Source organism: Crotalus tigris, unplaced genomic scaffold (assembly GCF_016545835.1).
Source record: "Crotalus tigris isolate CLP2741 ecotype Arizona unplaced genomic scaffold, ASM1654583v1 scf7180000017754.2947050, whole genome shotgun sequence".
Lineage (NCBI taxonomy): Eukaryota > Metazoa > Chordata > Lepidosauria > Squamata > Viperidae > Crotalus > Crotalus tigris.
In genome coordinates this window covers 361,038-385,953 of record NW_024096616.1, presented here as the reverse complement: position 1 = coordinate 385,953, position 24,916 = coordinate 361,038, and the positions used below count along the sequence as shown (strand labels likewise).

The window sequence follows — 24,916 nt, the reverse complement described above, 5'->3', positions numbered from 1 at the left end:
GAGCGTGGCTGGTGGCAGAGTTTGAAAGTTGATGCGCCAGGTGTTCGCTCCCGATATCCTCAAGCAGATTGCTTTCAGAAACCTTGTAGCTTAAGTTGGATTTATTCAGCTGAGGGAGCGCGCTTATGTTTCTAGTCCCTCTTGCCCAGTTGCAGGGAGACAGCATCTTGACCTGTGTCCATCCCTAAATACCTTGCCGTGCCTGCCACCTGGGCTTTCTTAATAACAAACTGGAAAGTAAGGCACCAAGTGTCTGCCTTAGTATTTTCCTTTCCTTAACCTCGCGGACCAATGAAGTATATGTCCCCGGCCAGTAGTAGTCTTAGGAGTCAGGTATTCAGCCCGACTCTGATTACTCATGATTTTCTTTCTTTCTAGATTCTATTTTGGGAAATCTAGAAGAATACAGGCTGGTCATCCCAACTAGCACAGACTCAAAGGGCAGGTTCGTCTCCAAAGTCGTGTCGGGAGCACCAAAGAGGCGCTTCCCAAGAAACACCAGGGATCTTCCTCTGGATGCTGCAGGCAAGGAAATTTTTTACAATGTCACTGTTTTTGGACAAGAATTCCACTTTAGATTAAGGCCAAATTCCCAGCTGGTGGCTCCTGGAGCAACTGTGGAATGGCAGGAGGATTCAAACATCACCTACACTGAACCGCTTCATGGGGATTGCATCTATGTGGGGCATATCACGGACTTGCCTAATGCTTCTGTTGCCATCAGCAATTGTGATGGGCTGGTAAGTCTTTCTTTTTTTTCTTTCTCTCTCTCCCTCCCTCTCTCTCTCTTTCTCTCTCTCTCTCTCTCTTTCTCTCTTTTTTATATTATCCTTTCCCCTTGGGGAAAATTTGCATTTTCAGCATTTAAAAAGGACAGCAGCAAATCACATCTAATTTGCTATGTTAATTGTGAAATCAAATAAGGAAATGTTCTCTTACATGATGCAAAGTGTGATGAACCAGTGAGCCTGTTGTATAAAGAATGGAGAAGCAGATTCACCCTGAACTGGCACATAGCTGCTATGACAAATCACTAATTATCAACATGAAAGTCTCGATCGCCCTCTTGAAGCTTTTCAGTGCGTTGAAAAATAGTGACCTACGTCAAAAACAGTGACCTAATGCTGTCACCTGCATGTTTCTTAGCTGTCTTCTGTTTAGTAGAGCATCTGGAGACCTAAATGTGTTTTAAAAAAGAGATGGTATTCAAAACTAGGCTCCACTGCCAATGGATTGGCTCTAGTTGTTAGAAATTAAAAGTGTTCAGAATTTTGGGGTTACCTTTGAGAAAATGTGTCTCACCCATGATGCCACTTCTCATATTTGTGCCAGCTTCCTTAACTTTGAATGCACTCCCATCACCCCAGCCAAACAGAACTACTGAAGGGGATGATGATCTTCTAGTCCAGTGTTTCCCAAACTTGACAATTTTAAGGCATGTGGACTTCAACTCCCAGAATTCCACAGCCAGCAATGTGGAATTCTGGGAGTTGAAGTCCACATGCCTTAAAATTGTCAAGGTTGGGAAACACTGTTCTAGTCCAACACTTTGGGAATGAGCTCCAGGGCAAGGAAAGCTCATTTTAATCAATCCTGGACAAATCTGAATGATAGAAGGGTCATTGTGGATTTTCAGGGTAAGAACCTAACAAGGTTATTTTAAGAGTTCTTCATCTGGAGATATCTATTATTCTGTCTGTCTGTCTGTCTATCTGTCTGTCTGTCCCTCTCTCTCTCTCTAATTCACTATTTCACTCCAGACCATAGCAAGAAAAGTTGAACTACGTCTCTTAAATACTATATTTTAAAGTCCAACTGCTATGTTGCTGAAGTGTACTTTGCTTAGTTTTCCTTTAGGGAATGAACATCTAATTATATCCAACATCATCTTATTTATATTGTTTGAGAGAGAAAACAGCTTGCTAACATACAGCTGGTAGCACTTATAAGATAAATGGATTTCAGTTTAGATCGTGACCTTTTTGTTGCCTGAATTCTGTCCAGATTCTGATTAAAAAATAAGAGGCAAGATGGGGTTGCCAACTTTCTCTTTTTTTGGGCAGTATTCCAGTGCCTCTAATAATAGCTTGGCCTACAAGTACTCAATAAACAAAATTTTTGATACCATTTCATCTATTGTTATATTTCTGCATTTTGGGTAGTTGTTAATACTACAGATGCTTGCCAGAAATTAGTTAACTATCTTAGGTTGAGGTCTTGGTCTTGGTGATGTCCAACAAAATAGCTCTACTTGGACTTGAACTCATGCCCTTGTTCTTTCTATGTGCTGATGGCATCAATCAGCCACATCAGGTTGATTCATATCCAATCAATGATGGGAGGGGGGAGGGTTTGATGCATGTCTGGGTGCAGAGTACAGACTTATAAGACAACAGAGAAATATTGGAGAAACTTGTCTCTGGTGTATTTGCTATACTTCTCATCCTCCCCAGGCAGTATTATGGAAGTTTTCATCCAAAACTTCCATCAGAAGACAGAGCTGAAGAAAACTGAAATCAAGAATGCATGCACAACTAGTGTATTCTCAAGGGACATTTGGTTCTCTTGACAATGTCCTTGGGGCTAGAAGTCCCTTTTGCTATGGCTCTATGGCTATGCAGCATTTCAGATTTGAAGACACAAAAGCTGTTCTGGAGTGCCTGGGTGTGTGTGTGTGTATGCGTGCACAGAGCCTGTCTGCAACCCCTTAAATCAGTGGTTCTCAACCTGTGGGTCGGGACCCCATTTGGGGTTGAACGACCATTTCACGGGGGTCGCCAAACAACGCAGTCCGCCATTTTTTCCCCCTTTTCCTTAGCTATGCTACTCCCTTTTATTCTATTGGCTTTTGAAAGCCAATAGAATAGACTCTCTTGAATAGAGTCTAATTCTATTGGCTTTCAAAAGCCAATAGGAATTGTCCAGGCTGTCTCTGCCCTGCTGAGCCCACCAAAAGTCCCAGTCTGCAAACGGTGCTGCAAGTTGTCTGCAGCAAAGGCGAACTGTCTGGAAGTTTCTACCCCTCCCTGCTGAGCAACTACTAAAAATGTAAGTAAAAGAGGGCCAGGGGTGGGAGGTGGGAGGCCGGCGGGTGCAGGGAGGGTTGCTGGCGCGCGTGGGGCCCGGCGGGTGCCTTACCTCCCTTGGGCTGGGCTAGGTGGTGGCCCAGCCGGTGGTCGGCCTGCGCCATCTCTGCCGCTTGCCAGCTACGCCTTGCCGGTGCAGGGGGTGGCACCACGCATGCGCGGCACTCCCGGGCAGGGAAGTCCTCGACTTACGACTGGTTGGGTAGTCCTCGACTTACGACCGGTTGGGTAGTCCTCGACCTACGACCGGTTGGGGGTCACGGCATTAAAAAGGTTGAGAACCACTGCCTTAAATCAAAACATATATTTTTCCTAGACTTATTCTGCAGCCGGGGAAGGAAGATGTGCTTCCAGAAAAAGATGCAGCTACTTTAAGGAATTGCAAATGGGCTATGGGAGCAGCTTGGCAGGTTCTAAACCACTTTTTTTTTTTTTTTAGATCCAAGGTATCACAAAGGCACTGGGACCTCCACCCAAAGGTGGTGCCATGTAGCATGTAGTTGCATATCATGTGATGTGTATGTGATCACATTCAGAGTTGCTAGGGCCTGGAAACTCTGGGTTGGGTTCTGAGGCTGATTCCTCCTGGTCTTCTTTTGTGAAAGAGTTTCGAGACAAGACATGGGAAAACGCTATCTTTGTATGCTGCCTTAGGAAGAAAATTATCTTGAAAGGAGACTAAGAATTTGATTTAGCTGAATAATAAAACATGTAAATAATGCAATTTTATGGAGTCATAAAACATTAAAAGGATTCCCAGGACTATCATATCAAGAAAGGTTTCAGATAAATAAATAAATAAATAAATAAATAAATAAATAGGGAAGGCTATTGGACATAGGAGGATGTAGAGGCATAGTGGCACAGTGGTTAATGTGCAGTATTGCAGGCTAATTCTGCTGACTGCCAGCAGTTTGATTCTGAGCAGATCAAGGTTGACTCAGCTTTCCATCTTTCTGAGGTCGGTAAAAAATGAGGACCCAGATTATTGGAGGCAATATGCTGATTCTGTGAACTGCTTAGAGAGGGCTGTAAAGCACTGTGAAGTAGTATATAAGTCTAAGTGCTATTGCTCTTGGTATGTAGCTTTGGTGTTTTTTTTTGAAAATGTAAAATATCTCCCTCTAGTTTGGCATAGTTATCAAGGTATCAGGCTAGAAACCTGGAGACCATGAATTCTAGTCCCATTTTAAGCACAAAGCCAGTGGGGTGAGCCAATTACTCTCTCTCAGCCTTAGGAAGGAGGCAATGGTAAAGCACTTCTGAAAATCCTTGACAACTGCAGCAACTTGTCAAGCATTCTCTGAGAATCAAACACATTTCAATGGAAGGAAAAAAAATTGGGCTACCCTCCTTGGGATGTCCTTCCAGAAGTTACAAGAGTGTATGGGGAATGATATTGGCATTGGGATGTTTATTTATTTACTGATTGTGCTGATTTGATTTTGATTAAAAAAACTGTACTTTGGTAAGTCACCAAGAGTTGGCAGCATATCCATTTTAACGACGACAATCATCCTGTTTTACCAGCTGTTTGATCCACATTCATTTGTCCTATATATTTAGTGTCTTCCGCTTTCCATGACTTTGGAACCAAGCGAAAAGGATAAAAGCCTCTTAGTATAACTCATAACTTCCTAGCCACTGCACGTACCATTTTGGAATTGTGCTGGTTTCTTTGTGATGTTGTTTATGGCTTCATTATATTTGTTTACAAGAAATAAAAGGGGGATGCTGGCATCCTTTATTTAAAAAACAACAACCACAACCCTCAAGTAACTAAAAGTGAAGTAAAATCTGAATCTGTTTAGATTAAATTGATTTGAAATTCAAAGAAGGCTCTACTTTTCCTACTTTCTCCTCATTCCTGTCCCTAATACTTTGAACAAATCATAGCATCTACTAATCTGAAATTTGGACACAGAAGTCTTGAAAATGACAAACAAACAAAAGATACAGTTTGATGATTTGAATATACTACACTATACTCCATATAGCATATATGGAGACTCAGTATACTAAACTAAGCTTTAGATTTTGCTGCCATTCAGATGAGTGGCCTTTAAATCAATTCAAAGTAAAGTGGCTTATGTTTTAAATTGAAGAATGTTGTTTATTTATGTCTGGTATAAGTTGGATTTGAGAAACATTCTATTCAAATACAAATAGAATGAAACATGGAAAAAGCATCTTATGATGCTCACCTAGTAGTTAAATGGCATCAGTGCTATAAGTGAACTTAATTGGAATGTATCCCATTGATTTTCCTTTAAGTGAAGGAAGTTAAGCAAGAATGGGGCTGAAAGCTTGCTGGTTGCCTTTCCCATTCAGGTTTGCTTTGCAGATAATCTTGCTTCGCTCCTATCAGCTTGTGAGAGTAAGTCTTCTTTTAATAATAATAATTTTTATTAAAGTTTATAATTACAGTGATAAAAAGCAATGCAAACTAAAAATATTAACAAAGGAAAAGAACAGTAGAAAGTGCAGAAAAGAATATAAAGAAAAATAGAAAAGGAAAAATAGAAATATAATAAAGAAAACTAAAAGAAATATACAAAGAAATGAGTTCCTCTTTTATCAAGCACATATAACTCCAGTAACTTATTACCAAAGAACATGCAACAAAATATCTCTTCCTCTTATATCTCATCTTTTATCTAGAAACTACTTCTTTAAACCTCACTTTGATTCTGGTTAGCAAAAGTCCATTAAAGATTACCAGAAATAACAAAATATACATTTTAAACTTGACCAAATAAACAAACTTTGCATTCTTTCCCTTTGCTTTTAACAATCTTGATTTTTAAGCCCTATAAATAATATCCTAGATTTCTTTTTATTTTCTGCTTGTCTCTTTCAGAAAATTCTTCAAAACTTTGACAAATCTTTTTTTTTTGTAAATCCAAAATTATAAAGTTATCCAACTCACTCTTCTAGTTTGTTATTTTTATATCCCTTTTAATTATTAGGATATCAGCCAGTTTCATTTTTATATCCAAAGTAACATCTTTTTCTATATCATTTTTATAGCTTATTTTTACATCCACATTCAAATCAATGTCAATCTCAGTTTTGTCCAATGAATCTTGTTCTTCTTCTATAAGGTCTTTTAAATCCAGTTTGTTTATAACAATAGAACACAATTCTAAGATTAATTTTGAATGCATTGTCCCTAAATAGCCTTCTAGTCTACAAAAGCAACAGTATTTTGCTTCATTCTATTCAGTCAATTTTAATTGTTCTTCTTTAATTATAATGTTTAGTTCTTTCTGCTTTCCTTTAGTGTTCAACCTTCAAAGTTCTATCATTATGTTTTTTCCCTAAACAACAGCATTTTTCCATGGGAAGATACCTTATAATTAATTTCAAAATCTTCATTTTTTAAATAAAATTCAGAACAATGACATTTTTCCACAGGAAGGATTTTTATAATTAATTTCCTAATCTTCTTTCAAATCCATCTGGATCCTTAGTCTATTTTTTCCCCAGAATCAATGTTCTGATTGCCCTTTTGCCATTTATTTAAACTTGTATAAACTGTCATTTGCTGGACATTGAAGAAGATTCCTTTGGTGTGATAAAACTGATCAAGAAAGGAAATATGCAACCCTTTTATATATAAATGTGCAAATTGTAGCTTGACAAAGATGATGATCTCTTGTCTTCTAGAGCTCTAAATCCACTGGAGACCACTGAGCTACTGTCTAAAGAACTTGGTGATCCCAAATCCTTTTCATATCCAGAGAGGAATTCTGAGGAACTGGTCCATTTCATATTTGCTGCGTTCTCAGTGAAGCTGTCTTCTCCATTGTCTATGGAGATTCTCAGTCATCCAGGTCATGGTTGTCCCAAAGATGCTTTTTTCCATGAAGCAGCTGGATGTCCTTGTTTTTCTTTGAAGATGTTTTGCTTCTCATCCAAGAAGCTTCTTCAGCTCTGACTGGATGGTGGGGAATGGCAGGATTTATACTCCTTGCAGACAGCTGGTCATTTGCATTCTTTTAGCGAGCCATTGAAGCCCTTGGAGGCTTATCTCTGTCGTCAGGGTCACCTGAGTGGTGCAAATGGGTGTGGAGCCTTCTTCAAACTGTTGAAAGGACGGTGTTGTATTCTACAGATAGATGATGTCTTCTCCATTGCTTCCCTGGAAGTCCTATGGAAGTAAGTCTGATTTCTTGTATGCTTATCTTCAAGTGGTTTGCAATCACTGCAGCAATCGTTCCAAAACCAGCGCCACAAGACAGCATAGTTAATTCCAACCCAAGAAAATTTCAGTGGGATCCATCCAATGAGTCCTTAAGGAGAGGCCTTGAGGTATCATCCTGAGAGGCTTTCTAAATTCCCCCCTCCCCCAGGTTAGGGCTTATGAGAAGTAATATGCCAGACATCTTGTTCAAGCTGTAGTATCTATCTGACCATAGCTAATCTTGGGGACTAGGCAGGATGGAAGCAGATCTTTTTAAAGAACATAATGCAACATAAAATAAAAACATTTTAAACAAATAGCTTATTCTTGGCTAGATTAGGAAGTTGAAAAATATCCCAGAAGAAGGTTTTGGCAAACTACTTTGTAACATTGCCAAAACTCCACATGGCTGTACAGCATGCATATATTAAAACAGCTCACCCAGAGCAATTGGCCAGCACAACACTTTCTTTCTTGGCTGTTGGTTGTGGTGAGAAGAGAAATGGAGGAGTGATAGTAATGAGAAATAATGGTGGCTGTGATTAGGAAAAGGGGCAAGATGTGAAGCTCCAGGGCAATCAGATGGGTGATTTGAATGTGATAATAGCCCCAAAAGAGATATCTGGCCTTCCATGTTTTCTGGCCCGAGTCCCCTCAAATCCAGTAGTGTCTTTCTATTTCTGTAATGGACAGAAAGAATAGTCCTGAGACCATAAGCAAGGCAAATGGTTAGATAAAAGAAATTTGGGTCAGGAGAAGAAATGCAATTTGAGAAAGCGTCTCTGACACGGCCCTCCTCAGTTCTCATGAAGATAAAGGGAGGGGGGAAACGCACTCAGGCTTGCAAGATTCTGTTACCACAACCTCGTAATAAAGTAGTAGTAGCATTCATAACTCTGACATCCTAGTCTGGTCTTCCTTGAAGGACTAACACTTTCCATCTCTTTCTTTAAATTCCACAGCTGGTAACGAATCCCTTCACTTTTCACATGATCTTTTTTTTAAATCTAGTAATAATGATCTTTGTGCCTATAATGAAGTGAAAAGTGCCCAGCTTTTGTGGCTGAAGAAGTTGATCAGGAAATAAAGAAGTAAAGAAAGGAATGAATGGCCATTCGTGTATGGATTGAAAAGTTTAAATGTTTGCCTTTTTTTATTCCTTCAGTCTCCATAGCTATTAGTTTTGTGGTTACCACTTACACATTTTTGGCACCTCCATACAATGGAAAGGTCAGATTTCCACAGCTTAATGACAGGTAAGATTAGCCGCTATATTAAAAGCTTACAAGAGGAAACTATAGGATGGATTTAATAGATCTCATTAAGGTCCTTCTATATGTGGATGCCCCCTTATCACAGGAGAGGGGCTTAATGTAGATTAGTTTGGTCTATTGTGTTCCCCATAGCTACCTGTGGTTGTGGAACGTGGACCTTAAAAAAACAAGACAGGAAGAAAATCGACTGTTTGAGCTGTTTATTAGCAAAGGTGACTAATAAGCACTGGAGCACATAATATCAGACATGTCACAAAAGGCAAAATCACAAAACTTCATCTAAATTTATTTTGGCCATATCATGCAGGGGAATTCACTAGACAAAGCAACCAGTTTTTTGAAAGAGTTGGTAGTAAAATGAAACCAGGCCATCAGAGGACATGAGGGCAGTACACTATCAAAGCTGACACCAGCCAGACCATAGAAAAATTCAAAGAAATGGTGCAAGTTCAGAAGGTGTGGAGAAACCGGGTCCAATGAATTGTCAAGAGTCAGGCTCATCATCGTCATCATCATTGTCATCACCACCATCATCTGTCCTCTGCTAATTTATATTGAGCCAACACATTTGAGGAGGACTCCCAGGGCCTGTTTGGGAGCTGAATTTTCTTCAAGGATGACTCTGTCATTTCAGATTGTTGAAGAAAGCAAGCCACTTGCATCAATGCAGGCAGGAGGGGAACTCATCCTGCAGCTACTGTTGCACAGCCTCTGACTTTCTTTTTGCATATCTCACATGAGTAGGGCAGGTGGGCAGCAGAGATTTGAATGCTGCTTGTTCCCAATCCAGGGACTGTCCAGTAGCAACAATGATCTTAAACAGTGGAAATTTCATGGCAGGAACTAATGTGACTGTTACCTGTTTCAGTAGCAAGTTGAAGTAGATGGGACATACTTGATGCCAGTCTGGAACAGAAATCAGAAATCAGGACAGTAGTTGCACTTTCCATAAAATGCACCATCATAAATCAAAGGAGAAGGTGTACACCTGTATATAATTTGCATGTGCTGTTTTGCAGATACTCCATGTAGTCTTAGACATAGTTACTGTAATTTAAATACAAGTAAAAACCCTGTATCAAATAAGACTATGACTCAGTATCTTATCTGTTTGATCCCTCTGTTTGACAGGTACTAAAATGGTTAAAGCTGTTAATAACAATGATTTTCCATATATGCCGGCTCTTCTGCTTAAGTTAATACAGTAGTCAAAGCTGCTAATAGAAACACATCTATTAACAATAACATTTGACTGGGGAATAGAATAGAATAGAATAGAATAGGAAAGGACCTTGGAGGTCTTCTAGTCCAGTCCCCTGCACAAGCAGGAGAACCTATGCCATCTCAGACAAGTAACTGTCCAATCTTTTCTTAAAAACCTCCAGTGATGGAGCACCCACAGTGTCTGAAGGCAATCAGATCATTCAGACCAATTTGGTTGAGAAACCTGTGATCTTACAGAGGTTGCTGAACTGCCTTTCCTAGTAATTTCCATTCTGGATACAAAGGTTTGTTGCAAATAAGGCAATCTTCTTAAGATGGAAACATGTCTATCTAAAGCCAGCAAATTGTTCATAGTTTGTTTTGAATGATGCTTTCATTAGTAATCACCACATAGAACATTTTTGTAGCACTTCACACACGTCTGTCTATCTGTCTTCAGGTTCTCTGTCGCACCAGTACCATTTTGTACCACACTTTTCATGTATTCAGACAGTTTCTTCTTGTTAATATTTGGTGAAATTCACCCAGAATACTAGTTTGCAATGTGAACTTTTAGAATTTACAATAAATGCGCCTCGTGCTCTGTTTTGTATTAGCACTCTCAGATTTTTCCTTTGCAGTAAAGGAGTATATGTCAAAGGCTGTCTCATGATTCTAATGGGTATTTTGTTTCATGCCCGACATGTGGTATAAAGTGTACATAGTTGTATCAGATGAGAATCATAGGGTGAATGCATTTCAGCTTGTCAGAACTTCGTACATCTCTACTTTTTTCTGCTCACAACAATCACTGGAAAGAAGTGGAAGCCTGACTTTTTTTGTCATGGTAGTATAAAGCTTTGAGTTAAGCTCAACTTGGTAATTCTGTCCATACAGTTTTTTGGGGCAGCATTGTGAAAGTGCTTTGTCACTGGCTTCTTCTGGAGTGGTTTTTCTCCCCCAGCTTTCTACTCTAGCCTGAGTTATTAATGGAAAAACACTGATCTGGAACAGAATTACAGATGAGGCTTCCCGCCCTTCAGGTACCTCTGTGGTGGATGTATTTGTGACACGTGCATGCTTATGCATCTGCTTGGTCTTTGGACATTGATCTGAAAGAAATACAGCTCTCACGCCCTAGATGTCCGGCCATACAAGGCTTTAGAGTCTAACCAGGTGGAATAACAACGAACTGTATGCTAGTATGCAACTTGCACAGAATAGGTGAAAACTGGAGAAAATTTTAGGGGTGTGAATGGTGCTCTGGATTTCTCTCCTGCCTATAATCAACTCTCCAACCCTTTATTTTTCTTCTTGTACATTTCCTTCTGGTCTTTGAACCTGTCCAGGAGAAAATCCTGTGACTGTGTGGAGAGATATAGAGATAGATAGATAGATAGATAGATAGATAGATAGATAGATAGATAGATAGATAGATAGATAGATAGATAGATTAGACCAGTGGTTCTCAACCTTTTTAATGCCGCGACCGCCAACCGGTCGTAAGTCGAGGACTACTCAACCGGTCGTAAGTCGAGGACTACTCAACTGGTGCAGCACCGTTTGCAGAATGGGACTTTTGGCAAGCTCAGCAGGGCAGAGACAGTCTGGACAATTCCTATAGAATTAGACTCTATTCAAGAGAGTCTATTCTATTGGCTTTCAAAAGCCAATAGAATAAAAGGGAGTAGCACAGCTAAGGAAAAGGGGGAAAAAAAGGCGGACTGCATTTTTGGTGACCCCTGTGAAATGGTTGTTCGACCCCAAATGGGGTCCCGACCCACAGGTTGAAAACCACTGGATTAGACGGACAGATGATGAATGAATGGAGTTTCCAATGAAAACACTGGGGAGGGGACCTTTTATGAAATCAGACTTAGCTTTTACGATTTTTTGGGCAGTGATATTAATTTCCCCAAAGATGTGCCTTTATCACAAGGAATTTGATTTACAGATGCAAAAACAGCTTTAATATTCTATCAAACATGCTGCCATTGTGATCATTGGTTTCTAAATTAATAAATGATAGTTTAGACGTACAGCCAAATGTTCAACATGAATTGAATAAAATAAAAAAAGACGAACAGTTTCTGTTTTCATTCAAGCTAGTCATATTTTCTTGGTGTTGGAGATTTGGGAATTAGCCGAGAAATAAAAAAAAATGTTAAGTTTGAGACCCTGAAAACTTGTTGTTTGAATTAATTCAGCATCACTGCAGATTCTAAAATGTAGCTTATGATTTAAAATCAGGCACTTCTTTATGTTAAATTAACTTAACAGACTCTGTAATTACCATGCTTGATCATGGTCATAATTTTTTACTTCAGTGCAGATTTGTATGTTGGTATTCCAGAACTGCAATTAGATTTGTTACAGAAGAACTGCTTTTCAAATTCATATTACCAGGTATTTCAGGGTGATTCTGTCAATGATTCTGTCAATGAAATATTAAGCATGCTTACTCAGAGTTAATCCCATTGAATCAATAATCCTTACCCTCTTGTAACTCTTGTAAGAGTAGTTAGGGTTGCATTTTAGAATCAGCGACCTCGGCATTTGAGTTATGTGATTATTATTAGTAATGCAGGTAGGAAGGGAGCATGCCAACCCTGAAATAAAGGCCACATCAAGCAATGTAAGTTTCACAACTACATTCATGTGAAAATAGCTTTGACAATTAGGGTTTCATCTGTGTCTAACAAACCAATCTAATGAACTGTTTAAGAGAGAAGTCATGTGAAAGGACAGAAACAGAACCATTTATTCCCATGCTCCAAAGTGCTATGTTTAAATGGCCTAGGTTTCAAACAGAAAAGATTGTTCAAGTGAAGAGCAAGGACAAAGCCATTAGATACAGTGCTGGTTTCTCACCTTTCATATTGGAGTTCACAGTCCTGGGGCATTTACTAGAAATATGTGCCATAATTGGAGTCTCCAGGAAATGCTAACTGCCCTGTTGGCAGCAATGGAGAAGGTGAAGCTGATGGATGAAGTGGGTATCTAAAAGACAATGAACATTGGGAGACTTGTTGAAGGTACTTCCACAGTTCTTCTCTCCGCCAAAGTAGTGGGAGACTTCCTGGCAACTATTAATGAAAAATCATTCTTACCATGATTCATACTGATTAGAAGTGATCGCAGGATATTGCTCCTTCTTCCTTTTCCAGCATGATTTTTCTGTTTGAAAAATCTCCTTTTATTGTCTCAGGTTGTGTTAAGAAAAGTGGTTTTTGTATGGGGCTACTGAATGTTTGCTTCTATTTTAAAAGCACAATTGGGTTTGTGCTTTAATTTCAATTTTAGACTGACTTGTAAGATTGGTTCACACACTGATAAAGAATCAAATGACTACTGGGTAAGCAACCAGCTGCAGTTTTCCTCAATTTCATTTAGAAGAAGCTCTTCCTCTTCATTGCACATAGGTTATGAGAAAAAGATTCAGAAAGTCAAATTTACATGAAGATAGTTCACTTGCTGGAATTCTTCCATTGTTATTCCTTTCACATTAATAAATCTTGCTAAAGAGAACTTTGTTAAAGTTGTGCTCAGGAAAAATAAAATCATTTTCGATTCAGGCAGCTAGCTGCCCTCAGTCTAATGTGGATTCTCTTCTTGTGACAAAATGTTTATATATTGTTTGACACACAGTGTCACAATGTGCTTTGATTTATGATGTTTAACTATTTTCCCTGCAACTAACATGAAAAGTATGAAGAGCAGATCGACTGGCAGACCTTCTTATACTAGCAGTAAGCAGTGAATGGGTAGTAGGACACATTCCCATGTTTGGAATGTGCATCAGCCCTGAAATTTTAATTTTCAATTAACTTAGTAACTCAACATCCACAGCCAGAGGGATCAGTGTGCAGACTGGCTAGAATTTTTGGGATTATAGTTCTATTCCATGTAGAGGGCACCAGATGCTGGAAGGTACTGTAGATCTGCATGTTTGCTGAAGGGAAAGGTTGATGTAGCATCACTGTAGCTGTGGTAAATAAGATCGCCACATAAACTATCAGGATATTGGGAATAAAACCTAGAAGGGCTTGCTCTTTCATAAAATCTAAACTTTTATTTTATTTTTATGCTCTAACAGATCCCTTAAAGAAATTTAAGGAAAACTAAAGGTTTGGCTGCTTTCCCAGATTCTAATTTGCCTAAAAATACCAGTAACAGTAGTGCTGTTTCAACTTCTCGAATAGGAGAAGTGACTGAATTTCAAAGCACATTATGACAATTTAATGACAATCAGTGCTTGCAACCACTCATTAATCTTTAGAAGGAATCTGAGGGGTGGTTCCTCTGGCTTTAAGCTTGTATGTCCAGATCTCTAACAAAACCATTTAATGTGTGATACATTTGAGTGCATCTTCCTCTTGGGAAGAAATAATACAGAAAAGGAAGAAACAACAACTTTAAGTTGTTTCTGAATGTTATGAGAAGTAGCAATTGCATTTTAGTGAAGTCATTGGAGAAATGGATTTGAAATATGCCCTTCCCACTGGTGATTTTTGGTCATTGTGTACAATGTTTTGGGGGGACAGGTCTGCCTACCATCTTGGAGTGATGATGTCCATTTATAACAGTAGATAAGAGACCGACACACCTGAATCAGCCCTTGCAATGAAATGATGTAGAAGGTGGTATTTGTGTGATGATATCATTGTTTTGGTGTCATTGAGGTGTGCTGTAGACCAGTGTTTCTCAACTTTGGCCACCTTAATAATGTGGACTTCATTCCCAGAATTTCTCAGCCAGCCATGCTGGCTAGTGAATTCTGGGAAGTTTAAGTCCACAGAGCTTAAAGCAGCCAAGGTTGAGAAACATTGTTTTGTAGACTTAAAACTGAATTGAATGTAAACTGACAAGAATACTTCTAAGATATTAAAATGATTTCCCTTTTCAGTCATAGTTCAGTGACAACATTTTCCCCTGCTTGGATAGGGACTTAATTAAGACTTTTGGAAACAGTCTAAGTTTGTATATTTTCTGGTTGAGTTATTTCCCTAAAGTTAATGGAAATCTTCTAATAAAGAAGAAGCTGGTGTTCCTCTGAAATGGAAATAATCCTTTGTTGCCTTACTTATATTTCTTGTTGATTTTCAACTTTGCTGCCCTGGGCTGAAACAAGCCAGATTGTAGCCATATTAGTAGACTGTTACCATTTGGTGGTTATGCGGTCCTCATTTTAATTTGATAGAAAGTCTTTATGGATTAATTTATTTTGTCTTCATTTGCCTAGCTAGCATTTCAAGACTTCAACTAAGCTGTTAAAATGTGTATCTGCTTGATGTTTCCCTTGTTCAGCAATGCATCTTTCATGACATTTATTCATGAAAAAAAAAAGAGAGATGACTTTCCTTTTTAGGGTTGCTGTGTTGCATGAAAAACAACAACACCAATTGTCTTGATGTTTTAGTTAGTACAAAGAGTCTAAGGTGAGCATGGAAACATTGTTTTGAAAATGCATGTCATTGCTTTGTAAAATGCTGTGGGTTATTTGAAAGTGGGGATCACATCCTTGGTTTATGACTCCCAGAATGCTAATAAGTTGAATTTATGACTAAAAGAGAAAGTGAGCCTTTAGGATTCCGGAAAAGAGAATCCTAAATTATTATGTCTGCATGCATATGTGAGTAGAATAACTAGGAATTATTAAATATTTATTTCTTGATTATGTCTCTTAGAATGCCTTTTTATACAGAGAGTTTTTGTTATTATTATGGATATTTCAAACACCATATGTAAGAATATAAAATATAGAGAAGAGGATTGTGCAGCAATTTCAGAGGACCTTGGTGGAAGTGAATTATCTGGATCCCTTTCAGACAGGGTTCAGGCCTGGGGATGGGATGGAAATGGCACACTTTTGGGTGACTTCTGGCAACGGTGGGATGGAAACCCACATGTTTCCTTATCATGCATCTTTGGTGCTGGTTGGGGTTACATTGCCCCATTCTGACCCATTGTAATGGAATGTTTCCTGGCTAGTTTACTAGGAGGGATGACACCTTGTGTACAACCTGGGACTCCTCCTAGATACACAACTCTAGCTAGATGAGCAGGTGATAGACATGGCTAGGAGGACTATTGCACAGCTTTGTCTGTGTGCCAGTTGGATCCATTCCTGGATTGGCAGGCCTTGCTCATAGTCACATGCCCAATGGACTATTGCAATGTGCTCTACATGGGGCTGCCTTTGAAGAGTATACAGGAGCTTCAGCTGCTACAGAATGTAGCAATGTGGGCAGTTATGGATGCTCCTATAACATGCATTTATACCTCTGCTCTGCGAGCTACATTGATTACCATTTTGCTTCTTGAGTCCAATTTGAGATGCTGTGTTTTGATCTATGAAACCCTTTATGGCATGGGACCAGACTATTTGAGGGACTGTCTCTCCCCAGCTATATCAGCTATCACTTCATTATATTTGCCACAGAAGGCATGCTACGAGGGGTGTGTGTCTAGGACAACTCACTGTGGCCAACTCACCATGGCCAACTTGCCATGGGACAACTCACCATGACTAGCTCACTATGGGACAACTCACTGTGGGACAATTCAACACTATATTAATCATTTCATTCAGTTATTTTTATTATTGGTGACATGTTTTTGTCAAAATTATTGTAACTCTTGTATTTCTGGATTGACTTTATTTTGTTATTATTGACCATGGTTCCATCAAAATTAATTTAACTTTCATATTTGTTGAATTGTCCCATGGCGACTTTCTTGAGATGAGTTGGCTGTGGTGAGTTGTCCCATAGCGAGTTTCCCATGGTTAGTTGGCCGCAGCAAATTGGTTGTGGCAAGTTGGCCATGGTTAGTTGTCCCTTTCCGTGCTGTGGGTACCATTAGTTAGAGCAGGGCTTTTCAACCTTTTCACAGATTGTACCACTTTTAGGACATGACAATATTTGAGTACCACCAGTGCTTAGGAAGGTGTCAAAAACTTGATAACCATAAATAAATAAATAAATAAATAAATAAAAAGGGGGAGGATTTGGGGTTTTACTGATTAGATTCATTTGTTGTTATAGAAATGGCTAGCTTATAATATTGTGCAAAAGTAAAAAGTTGAGGTTCAATGTTAATACTTCCTTCTGCTGCAACAGAGGAAGTCTATTCTTTTTCCCTTCTCCCCCTCACTCCCCCCCACTGTGTCCCACTATTTGCGTTTGTATTTTATTCTATAATCTAATAAAATGTTACAAACTGTAGAAAAAAAGGAAAAAAAGTACCACTTTTAAATTTCTTCGGTGGCAGTTCCTTTGCTGAATCACTTTCCCTTTGCACTGATAAATGTATGATGAATTTATCCATATTTATTAATATGTACCACTACCAGCTGGCTGGTCAGCCCTTCTTCCTCTCCCCTTCTCCTCTTCTTCCTCCTTGCCTTCTGACCTCTCCTTCCACAGTGTAGTAAGAATGCACCCCCTCAGTCCCTTCACCGTACCCCTAAAGACACAGGAATCAAGCGCAAAGCAAGAAAGACTTACAAAAGCCTCCCAGAATAAAGAAACACTGACTACGTTTTTTTTTCTCTTTAAGCTGCCTCAGGTGTGTCTCAGTTTAAACAATGTAGCAACCAGGCTCCGGCAATTGTGAACAGTGATAACTTTAAATTAAGCCTTTTTACCTACAAAGAAAACTTGCTAAAAGCCATAGACAGACTCAAGATAGACAGACTCCAGTTCACCTCCAACTGCTTCCAGAAGTGCCAATCAGCTGGATCCAATCAGCTGGAGCCCTGCCAGGGCTCCTGGGGTTCCTGCCAAGCCCCGACAGTCCTGCAGCTACAGCTGCCTCTCCCTCAGGCTTGGGTCGCTTCAAGCTCATTCCCCTCCTCCGCTAAAACTTCTCTAGAATGGTCGTGTACCACCTGTCACATGCCAAGTACCACTGGTGGTACGCGTACCACTGATTGAAAAGCCCTGAGCTAGAGACCTTCTCAGCTGTGGCATGTGCCTTATGGAACATTCTTCTCCTACAAGTTAGATTATCTCCATTCCTTTTGATATTCCAGTTGACCCTTAAGATCTGAGTATGTCATCAGGACTGGGACTCCCGGGGAATAAAAGAAATGTTTGGATGGCTATTTTGATTCCAGGGTTTGTATTTCTGTTTTTAATAATACTTTTATTGTTATATCTGTGGTATTTATATGTGGTTTTACCATTTGTGGTCCTCTGCCCAGATGGGATGGGTGGCTATATAAATTTCATAAATAAATGTTATAAGCTACTGTTAGATAAATCATAACTTAATGTAATATGTGAATTCAATCATATTTTAGAATGATGCTTGAAAGCCTAATTAGGATGATATGTGCTGTATTATGCTATGTAAAGTCAGCTGAGGTTTAATTTTCTTAAAGCATATGTTTAAGTAATATGGCAGTAATTGTATATGAGAGAGAGAGAGAGAGAGAGAGAGAGAGAGAGAGAGAGAGAAAGAGAGAGAGAGATTGGGAGAACACAGTGGCAAAACACTTTGGTTCTAGCGCCAAGAAGACAGAATAGATGTATCCATAAATGCAGATGTTTGTATATGTGTGTGTGTCTGTATCTTTAACCAGTCATTTCCATTCTGCTGAGGATGTTTCTCAGAACCCCAAAAGCTTGCACGTGGGGTTTCAGTTTTATTAAATTAATCTGCTCTAATATCATCCTGGATAAATGCACTTTCAGGATATTAGGCTAAGGGTCCCACTATTCTGATTGATCAGATATATTAAGTTGATACCTGCCCAGCATCATGTTTACATAAACACATGATGATAACCACAGTAGCTATTCAGTTAAGATTCTGGCTGGAGCATTTTATTCATTGTATGAAAAAAGAAGACGACTGCATCTTGTTATTTCTGTCAAGCTGTAAGTTTTTTTGTGTGAGTATGTTTTGAATGTATCATATTCCCACCGGCTTTTCATCTGAGAATGGGATGGAATAATTTCCTACATCGAACAGGTGGATACCATCTGGACAGACTGTTCTAATGCAATCACACTGGATATCTTAGCATTATGCAGCGAGTTTTTGGATAAAACAGTAGGTATTTGTTACTTCGATATCCTTCTCTTGTGTTATATCACTATGGTATCACAAATTGACCTCTAAGCTATAGAAGAAGTAATTCTCTATCAAACATTTTGACAATTATCATTGTTTAAGGCCTCTCTCTATAGCCTACTCATTATCAAACTAGATTCAAGGTCTTCCTAATTCAAATACTTCTAAAGATAAATATTTGCCCTTAGTCAGAATTACCACAGTAGATAAACAAAATATTGGCTCCAATCTTCAAACAGCTCCTGCTTTAAATTTTGTTGCATTTATTTTGCTAAGTAGGTTGTATTTTTTATGTATTGAATGCATTTATATATTGCTTCATATGCTGAAGCATCTTAAAATAGTTAAAATATATGATAAAACAATATAAAATATTGTTTTATAAAAATATAAAAACAATACCCAAATCTCCAGTTTATGTATCTCTATAATGCACAAACTTTTAAAGGTAAAGATATAGAACAAAGAATTAGTATTCATACCAGGAGGAAAGTGAGGGTGAATAAATTCTTTTTTAACAGCGATCTAAAAGATAGTATCTATAGCAGGTGCCTTCCGAATTTCAAGAGGAAAGAGAATTTTAGAGTTTTCAGAAACCATTTGGCAGCAATATCTCTCCAGATGCTCTCTGTGACCAACTATGTGAAAATCAACCTAAACAACCTACTACTTGATAAGATAGAAAGATGAGGGTTAGACAGCATCACCACCAGATGGATTCATAGCTGGCTGACTGGCTGTACTCAGCGTGTGGTCCTGAATGGAACCGCATCTACATGGAGGGAAGTGTGTTGTGGGGTGCCCCAGTGCTCTGTTCTGGGCCCAGTGCTCTTCAACATCTTCATCAACAATTTGGACGAGGGGATAGATGGGGAACTCATAAAATTTGCAGATGACACCTATCTAACAAAATGAAATTCAATGGTGAAAAAGTAAGGTTCTACATTTAGGCAAGAAAAACCAAATGTACAGGTATAGTATAGGGGTACCTTGCTCAATAGTAGTAACTGTGAGAGGGATCTCGGAGTCCTAGTGAACAATCACTTAAATATGAGCCAGCAGTGTGCTGCAGCTGCCAAAAAAGCCAACACACTTGGAATACTGCATCCAGTTTTGGTCACCGCGATGTAAAAAAGATGTTGAAACTCTAGAAAGAGTACAAAGAAGAGCAACAAAGATGATTAGGGGACTGGAGGCTAAAGCATATAAGGAACGGCTGCTGGAATTGGGTATGTCTAGTTTAATAAAGAGAAGGACGAGGGGGGACATGATAGCAGTGTTCCAATATCTCAGGGCCTGCCACAAAGAAGAGGGAGTCAAGCTATTTTCCAAAGCGCCTGAAGGCAGGACAAGAAGCAACGGGTGGAAACTAATCAAGGAGAGAAGCAACCTAGAACTAAGGAGAAACTTCCTGACAGTTAGAACAATTAACCAGTGGAACAACCTGCCTCCAGAAGTGGTGAATGCTCCAACACTGGAAGTTTGTAAGAAGAGACTGGACAGCCATTTGTCTGAAATGGTATAGGATTTCCCGACTGAGCAGGGGATTGGACTAGATGTCCTCCAAGGTCCCTTCCAAAATTATTTTATTATTATTATTATTGTTGTTGTTGTTGTTGTTGTTGTTGTTGTTGTTGTAATTATAATAAGGCTGTTCTTCTCTAGGAAAAGGTATAGTTGAGATACCAACTGAAGCTGCAATAAGTATTCCCAACCATGAAGGTTATCTGGGTCTTCAGTGACAATAATGAGCTGGAAACAGTTTCAAACTACCAGCATGTATAGTTCTTTTTAAGGAACTGCAACACTACTTAGAATGGTGACATTTCTAATTCCTGAACCTGGGATCTACTATCCATAAACTGTACTGGGAACAAGATAAAGGATACAAGAAATTAGGACACAAAGATGTAGGCAACAGATGGTAGAAGCTTGACTCTCAGCCATGCAAAGGAATGGCTGCTTAAGAAGCTGGACTTTAGAAAGCAATGGACTCTTTGTGAATAAGTTCCTCCTCACCTATCACTTTTTTGATTGTTTGCAGATAAGCTTTAAACTAGGAATGAAAAATTCTTTTGGATTTCAGGTGCCTTTTTCTCTTGCTATGTTTGACTCTTAAGTTTGTGGGTCATCATTTTTTCCTTTTGGCAGCAGTGGCATCCCTTGTCTTCTGCCATTCTTCACCCCAAACTGCAAATACGGCACTACCTTGCACTGTAACAATTGGAAGATCTATTTCAGAGAGGTACTTTGGGGGCAGCTGCCTAGTATGGTAAGCTATTGCCAGGAAATTGTATACCTTGGGTGCAATGTGCATACTTTTCTGGGTGGTGGGTTGATAGCAATATGTAAAGCTTGTCCTAGAATCCAGTCAACTATCAGTTGGAAAGGATGTGACATCTCATCCAATCCAACCCCCTGCTTAATGTAGGAATCCATTTAATCACCTCTGACAGGTGATCCTTCAGCCCCTAATTGAAAACCGCCATTGAAAGGGAGTCCATTGCTCTTCTAGTATTATTATATTGCTTATTAAGCTTTATAATCAAAACTTCATATTTTACTATCCTATCCAGTATATTTTAGCTCTCTTCTCCCCCTCCCCATTGCACATCCTGTTGTCCTATTTTGAGATTTAAACAATTCACTCTTGGATGAATAAGGCTACAACTTTGTTTTTACTGACTATGCCTTCTGCATTTTTATTTAAAAAGAATCCACTTCAGCTAAGAAGCTGACAGTTCAAGAGAATTTAGTATAACAAGGGTATATTCAAAATTCCCTTTGCTCTTCTCATCAGGAAGCATGGATTATTCACAACAGTGCTTGTGTTTTTGAAAAGATTCACGTAAAATTTGGCAGCTTCTGTCCAGTGAATTTTTACCAGTGGTTTCTGTTGTTTCCCTTCTTGTTATCATCTTCTTGAGCCTCTTTTTTATCACTTTGTGAAGATGTCTTCTAGACCAGAGGTCCCCAACTTTTGGGCACCAGGGACCGGTTCCATAGAGAAAGGTTTTTCCGCGGACTGGAGGGTGTGCGGTTTTGTGTGCTACCTGCATCCTGCGATGGGGCTTTGCTTGTTTGTGTGGACTGGTTGCTGGCATGCCACGGTTGGGAACCCCTGTTCTAGACCTGTTACCTAGGCTATGTAGGATAGTAGATAATATGGACTTAGAATGAGAACCTTTGCTCAAATATACACTTACATACCATTAACTCTCAGTCTAACATACCTCACAAGATTGTTAGCAGCAGAAAATGATGTAGTTTCACAATGCTTTCATGCACAACTTATAAAAAAGGATATGTTTGAAAGTAATTCTAGGTTATTTTATTTTGTTCACTGACCTTTTTATGAATGAGGTTTATTTTATTTTGTTCACTGACCTTTTTATGAATGAGGTTCCTTTTGAAGGAACCAAAGCAGAACTTAGTTGTGTTGTAGCTAGGATCTGTTACAACAAGAAAAAAAAACATTCCAAATTGTCCACATCCTTAATAATTAAGTAATGACAGATGGAAAGAATATGTACAGAAGTCAAATTCACATATAAATAAATGAAATTATGGGGAAATTTTCTGAGAACATTGTTATCTGCCATAGGAATTTTTATGCTGACTGGCTTTTTAAAAATCCTGTTTCATTTAAGGATCTAAGACTGAATGTTTACAAAGTTGAAAATAAACAGGCCAAAAGTTTAAATAATGTTCTTTCTATGAAGACTTTAAAGTTGGCTTAAATGCAAACAGATACCTATCTGAAGAATATTATTTGAGAAAGAAAATCTTTCTGCTTATTAAATGATAGGAGACTTTTCAATGTGCAGAAGTAAACAAGGATTCACGGATGTTTGGCTCCATGGTTTTAAGTAATCCTTCCTTAATTGGATGCCCTCAAGACGTCTTGTTTAGTTTTGATAATTCTGAGCCTCCAACACCAAAATTATAATTCCTTGTATTGTAATCAGCTGCTGTCTTTTGAAAAGTCAGCATGTTTTATAAGAGAATGGAAGTTTGAGGGTTAAATTGAGGAATTATGATTGGGTTAAAATGGTCTTCCCCAATTAAATACTTTTCAGATGTGTTACATGTTATTTGGGAATTATGGTAGATAGTTCAGCATATCTTAAAGGCATCTATTTGCTAAGGATTGATTAGGACTATTAGTGTGATGTACTGAGTGCATATCCTGCATGATATAAATAACAATGTTATATTTTAAGACTTTGTATGTTGGCATAAAAGTAAGATCTATTGTAGTGTGAGGATGGGTATTTGTGAAAAGCAGTAAAACTGGCTATGTATAAGAATGTTCTTCCACTCACATTATATGAAAGTGAGAGTTGGGTATCGCTGGAAAAACATGAAAGTAAGTAAAATACAATGAGAATTTAAAATGTCTGGTAAAACAAGAAAATAGAATCAGGAATACTGAAGGAGTATGGCTTGAGTATAGATAGTCCTTGGCTTACAACAATCCATTTAGTGACAGTTCGAAATTACTATGGCACTGAAAAAAGTGACCTATGATTGTTTTTCATACTTGTAATCATGTGATCAAAATTCAGATGCTTAGCAATTGACTCATATTTATGACGGGCGCAGTGTCCTGGGGGCATGTGACCACCTTTTGTGACCTTCTGACAAGCAAAGTCAATAGGGAAGCCAGATTCACTTAACAACCATGTTACTACCTTAACAATTGTAGTGATTCACTTAACAACTGTGGCAAGAAAGGTTGTAAAATGGGACAAATATCTCACTTAGCATCAGAAATTTTGGGCTCAATTGTGGTTGTAAGTTGAGAATTACCTGTACTCATGTGAGAGATTAATGTGAAAGAAGTACATTGAGGTGGATTGTCCTACAGCAAGAAATAAGGAGAGCTGAATTACAAAATAAAAAAAAACATACAAAAGAAGAGGGGCAAGAGGAAGACAAAGACTGAGAAAGTCTTGATTAGATGGAGTTGATGAGATCCTTAAAAAAAGAGAAATGAAAAATTAAAGCAATGTATAATGTGATGGAAGGATGGGTTGCAAGAAATAGAATAAGGAAGAGTGTTGAAGTAAACTAGATTTATTTGGTTTTTCTTTTTTAATCTTTTACTGCCTATCTTTAAATGATTTTGCTCATTACTTCCTAAATCAACCAGCAGACAATAGTCTCTGCCACCCACTCCAGGTAGCCATGAAAGGGGTTTATGTCTGAGCAGATGAATTAAGGCCTGGGGTGCTCTCGTTCTACAGAGCTGCTGCTGCTGCTGTTTGAATCGGTGAGTAGCCAGATTTCAAGGTAGCCAGATTTTGTGAGAGAAGTACCCACATGGCAAGGTCTGGCTCTGAGATCACAGCAGCTGCTGCCAGTTTTATCCCTCTCAAAGGGCATGATTTGTCTTTTTGTCCCCTCTTCCTCTGAACACATCCATTCAGACAAAGTAGACTACAATAAAGCAGCAAGTGGGCCTTGCAGTGGAAAAGAACAAGGTATCCTCAAAGGACCCATAACATAGTAATTTTTCCTTGTTCTTTAAAGGAGTCAGTTTGATTTGGTCTGCAATTCTCTCACAGGAGCTTTGGAGTTAAAGGTTTTGAAAAGCTATCAAGTGTAACAAAAGGACATGCCCTTTTGAGATCTCTACCATGCTAACTACCGCACAACATAGGAGAACAAACCCATCAGGACAAGATTCAGCAGTCCATCTCCATTTAAAAGACAAATGCCACTCTTTTGAAGACAGCAAAGTCTACATTTTGGACAGAGAGAACCACTGATTTGAAAGAGGGGTCAAAGAGGATATCTATGTCAAAACTGAACAGCCCTCTCTCAAAAGAGTGGGAGATATACGACATCATCTATCTTCAGTCTACAATACAGTCCTTTCAGCAGTTCCAGGAAGGCTCCACACCCATTTGCATTACTCAGATGACTCTGACACAGATAAATCTTCAAATGGCCTCAATGACTCTCTAAAAGAATGCAGATGACCAGTTTCTGCAAGGAATATCAATCCTTCCATTCCCCAGCATCCAATCAGAGCTGATGAGAAGTGAAACATCTTCAAAGAAAACCAAGAAAGTCTTGTT

General features: G+C 38.8%; 1 protein-coding gene and 1 long non-coding RNA gene across 4 annotated transcripts in view; both read left to right on the top strand.

Annotated features, from left to right (window-relative positions):
- The window catches only part of ADAMTS2 (ADAM metallopeptidase with thrombospondin type 1 motif 2), a 274,775-nt gene that overhangs the window by 1,092 nt on the left and 248,767 nt on the right, over window positions 1–24,916 (top strand). For all 3 annotated transcript variants that reach the window (XM_039340802.1, XM_039340803.1, XM_039340801.1), the window contains exon 2: window positions 379–740. In XM_039340802.1, the coding sequence (XP_039196736.1) occupies window positions 379–740 (362 nt within the window). The remainder of the gene's footprint in view (window positions 1–378; window positions 741–24,916) is intronic.
- Window positions 3,324–11,068, top strand: LOC120306849. Its single transcript, XR_005556403.1, has 3 exons — window positions 3,324–3,496; window positions 6,756–7,247; window positions 8,235–11,068. It is a non-coding gene; the product is annotated as an uncharacterized LOC120306849 (long non-coding RNA).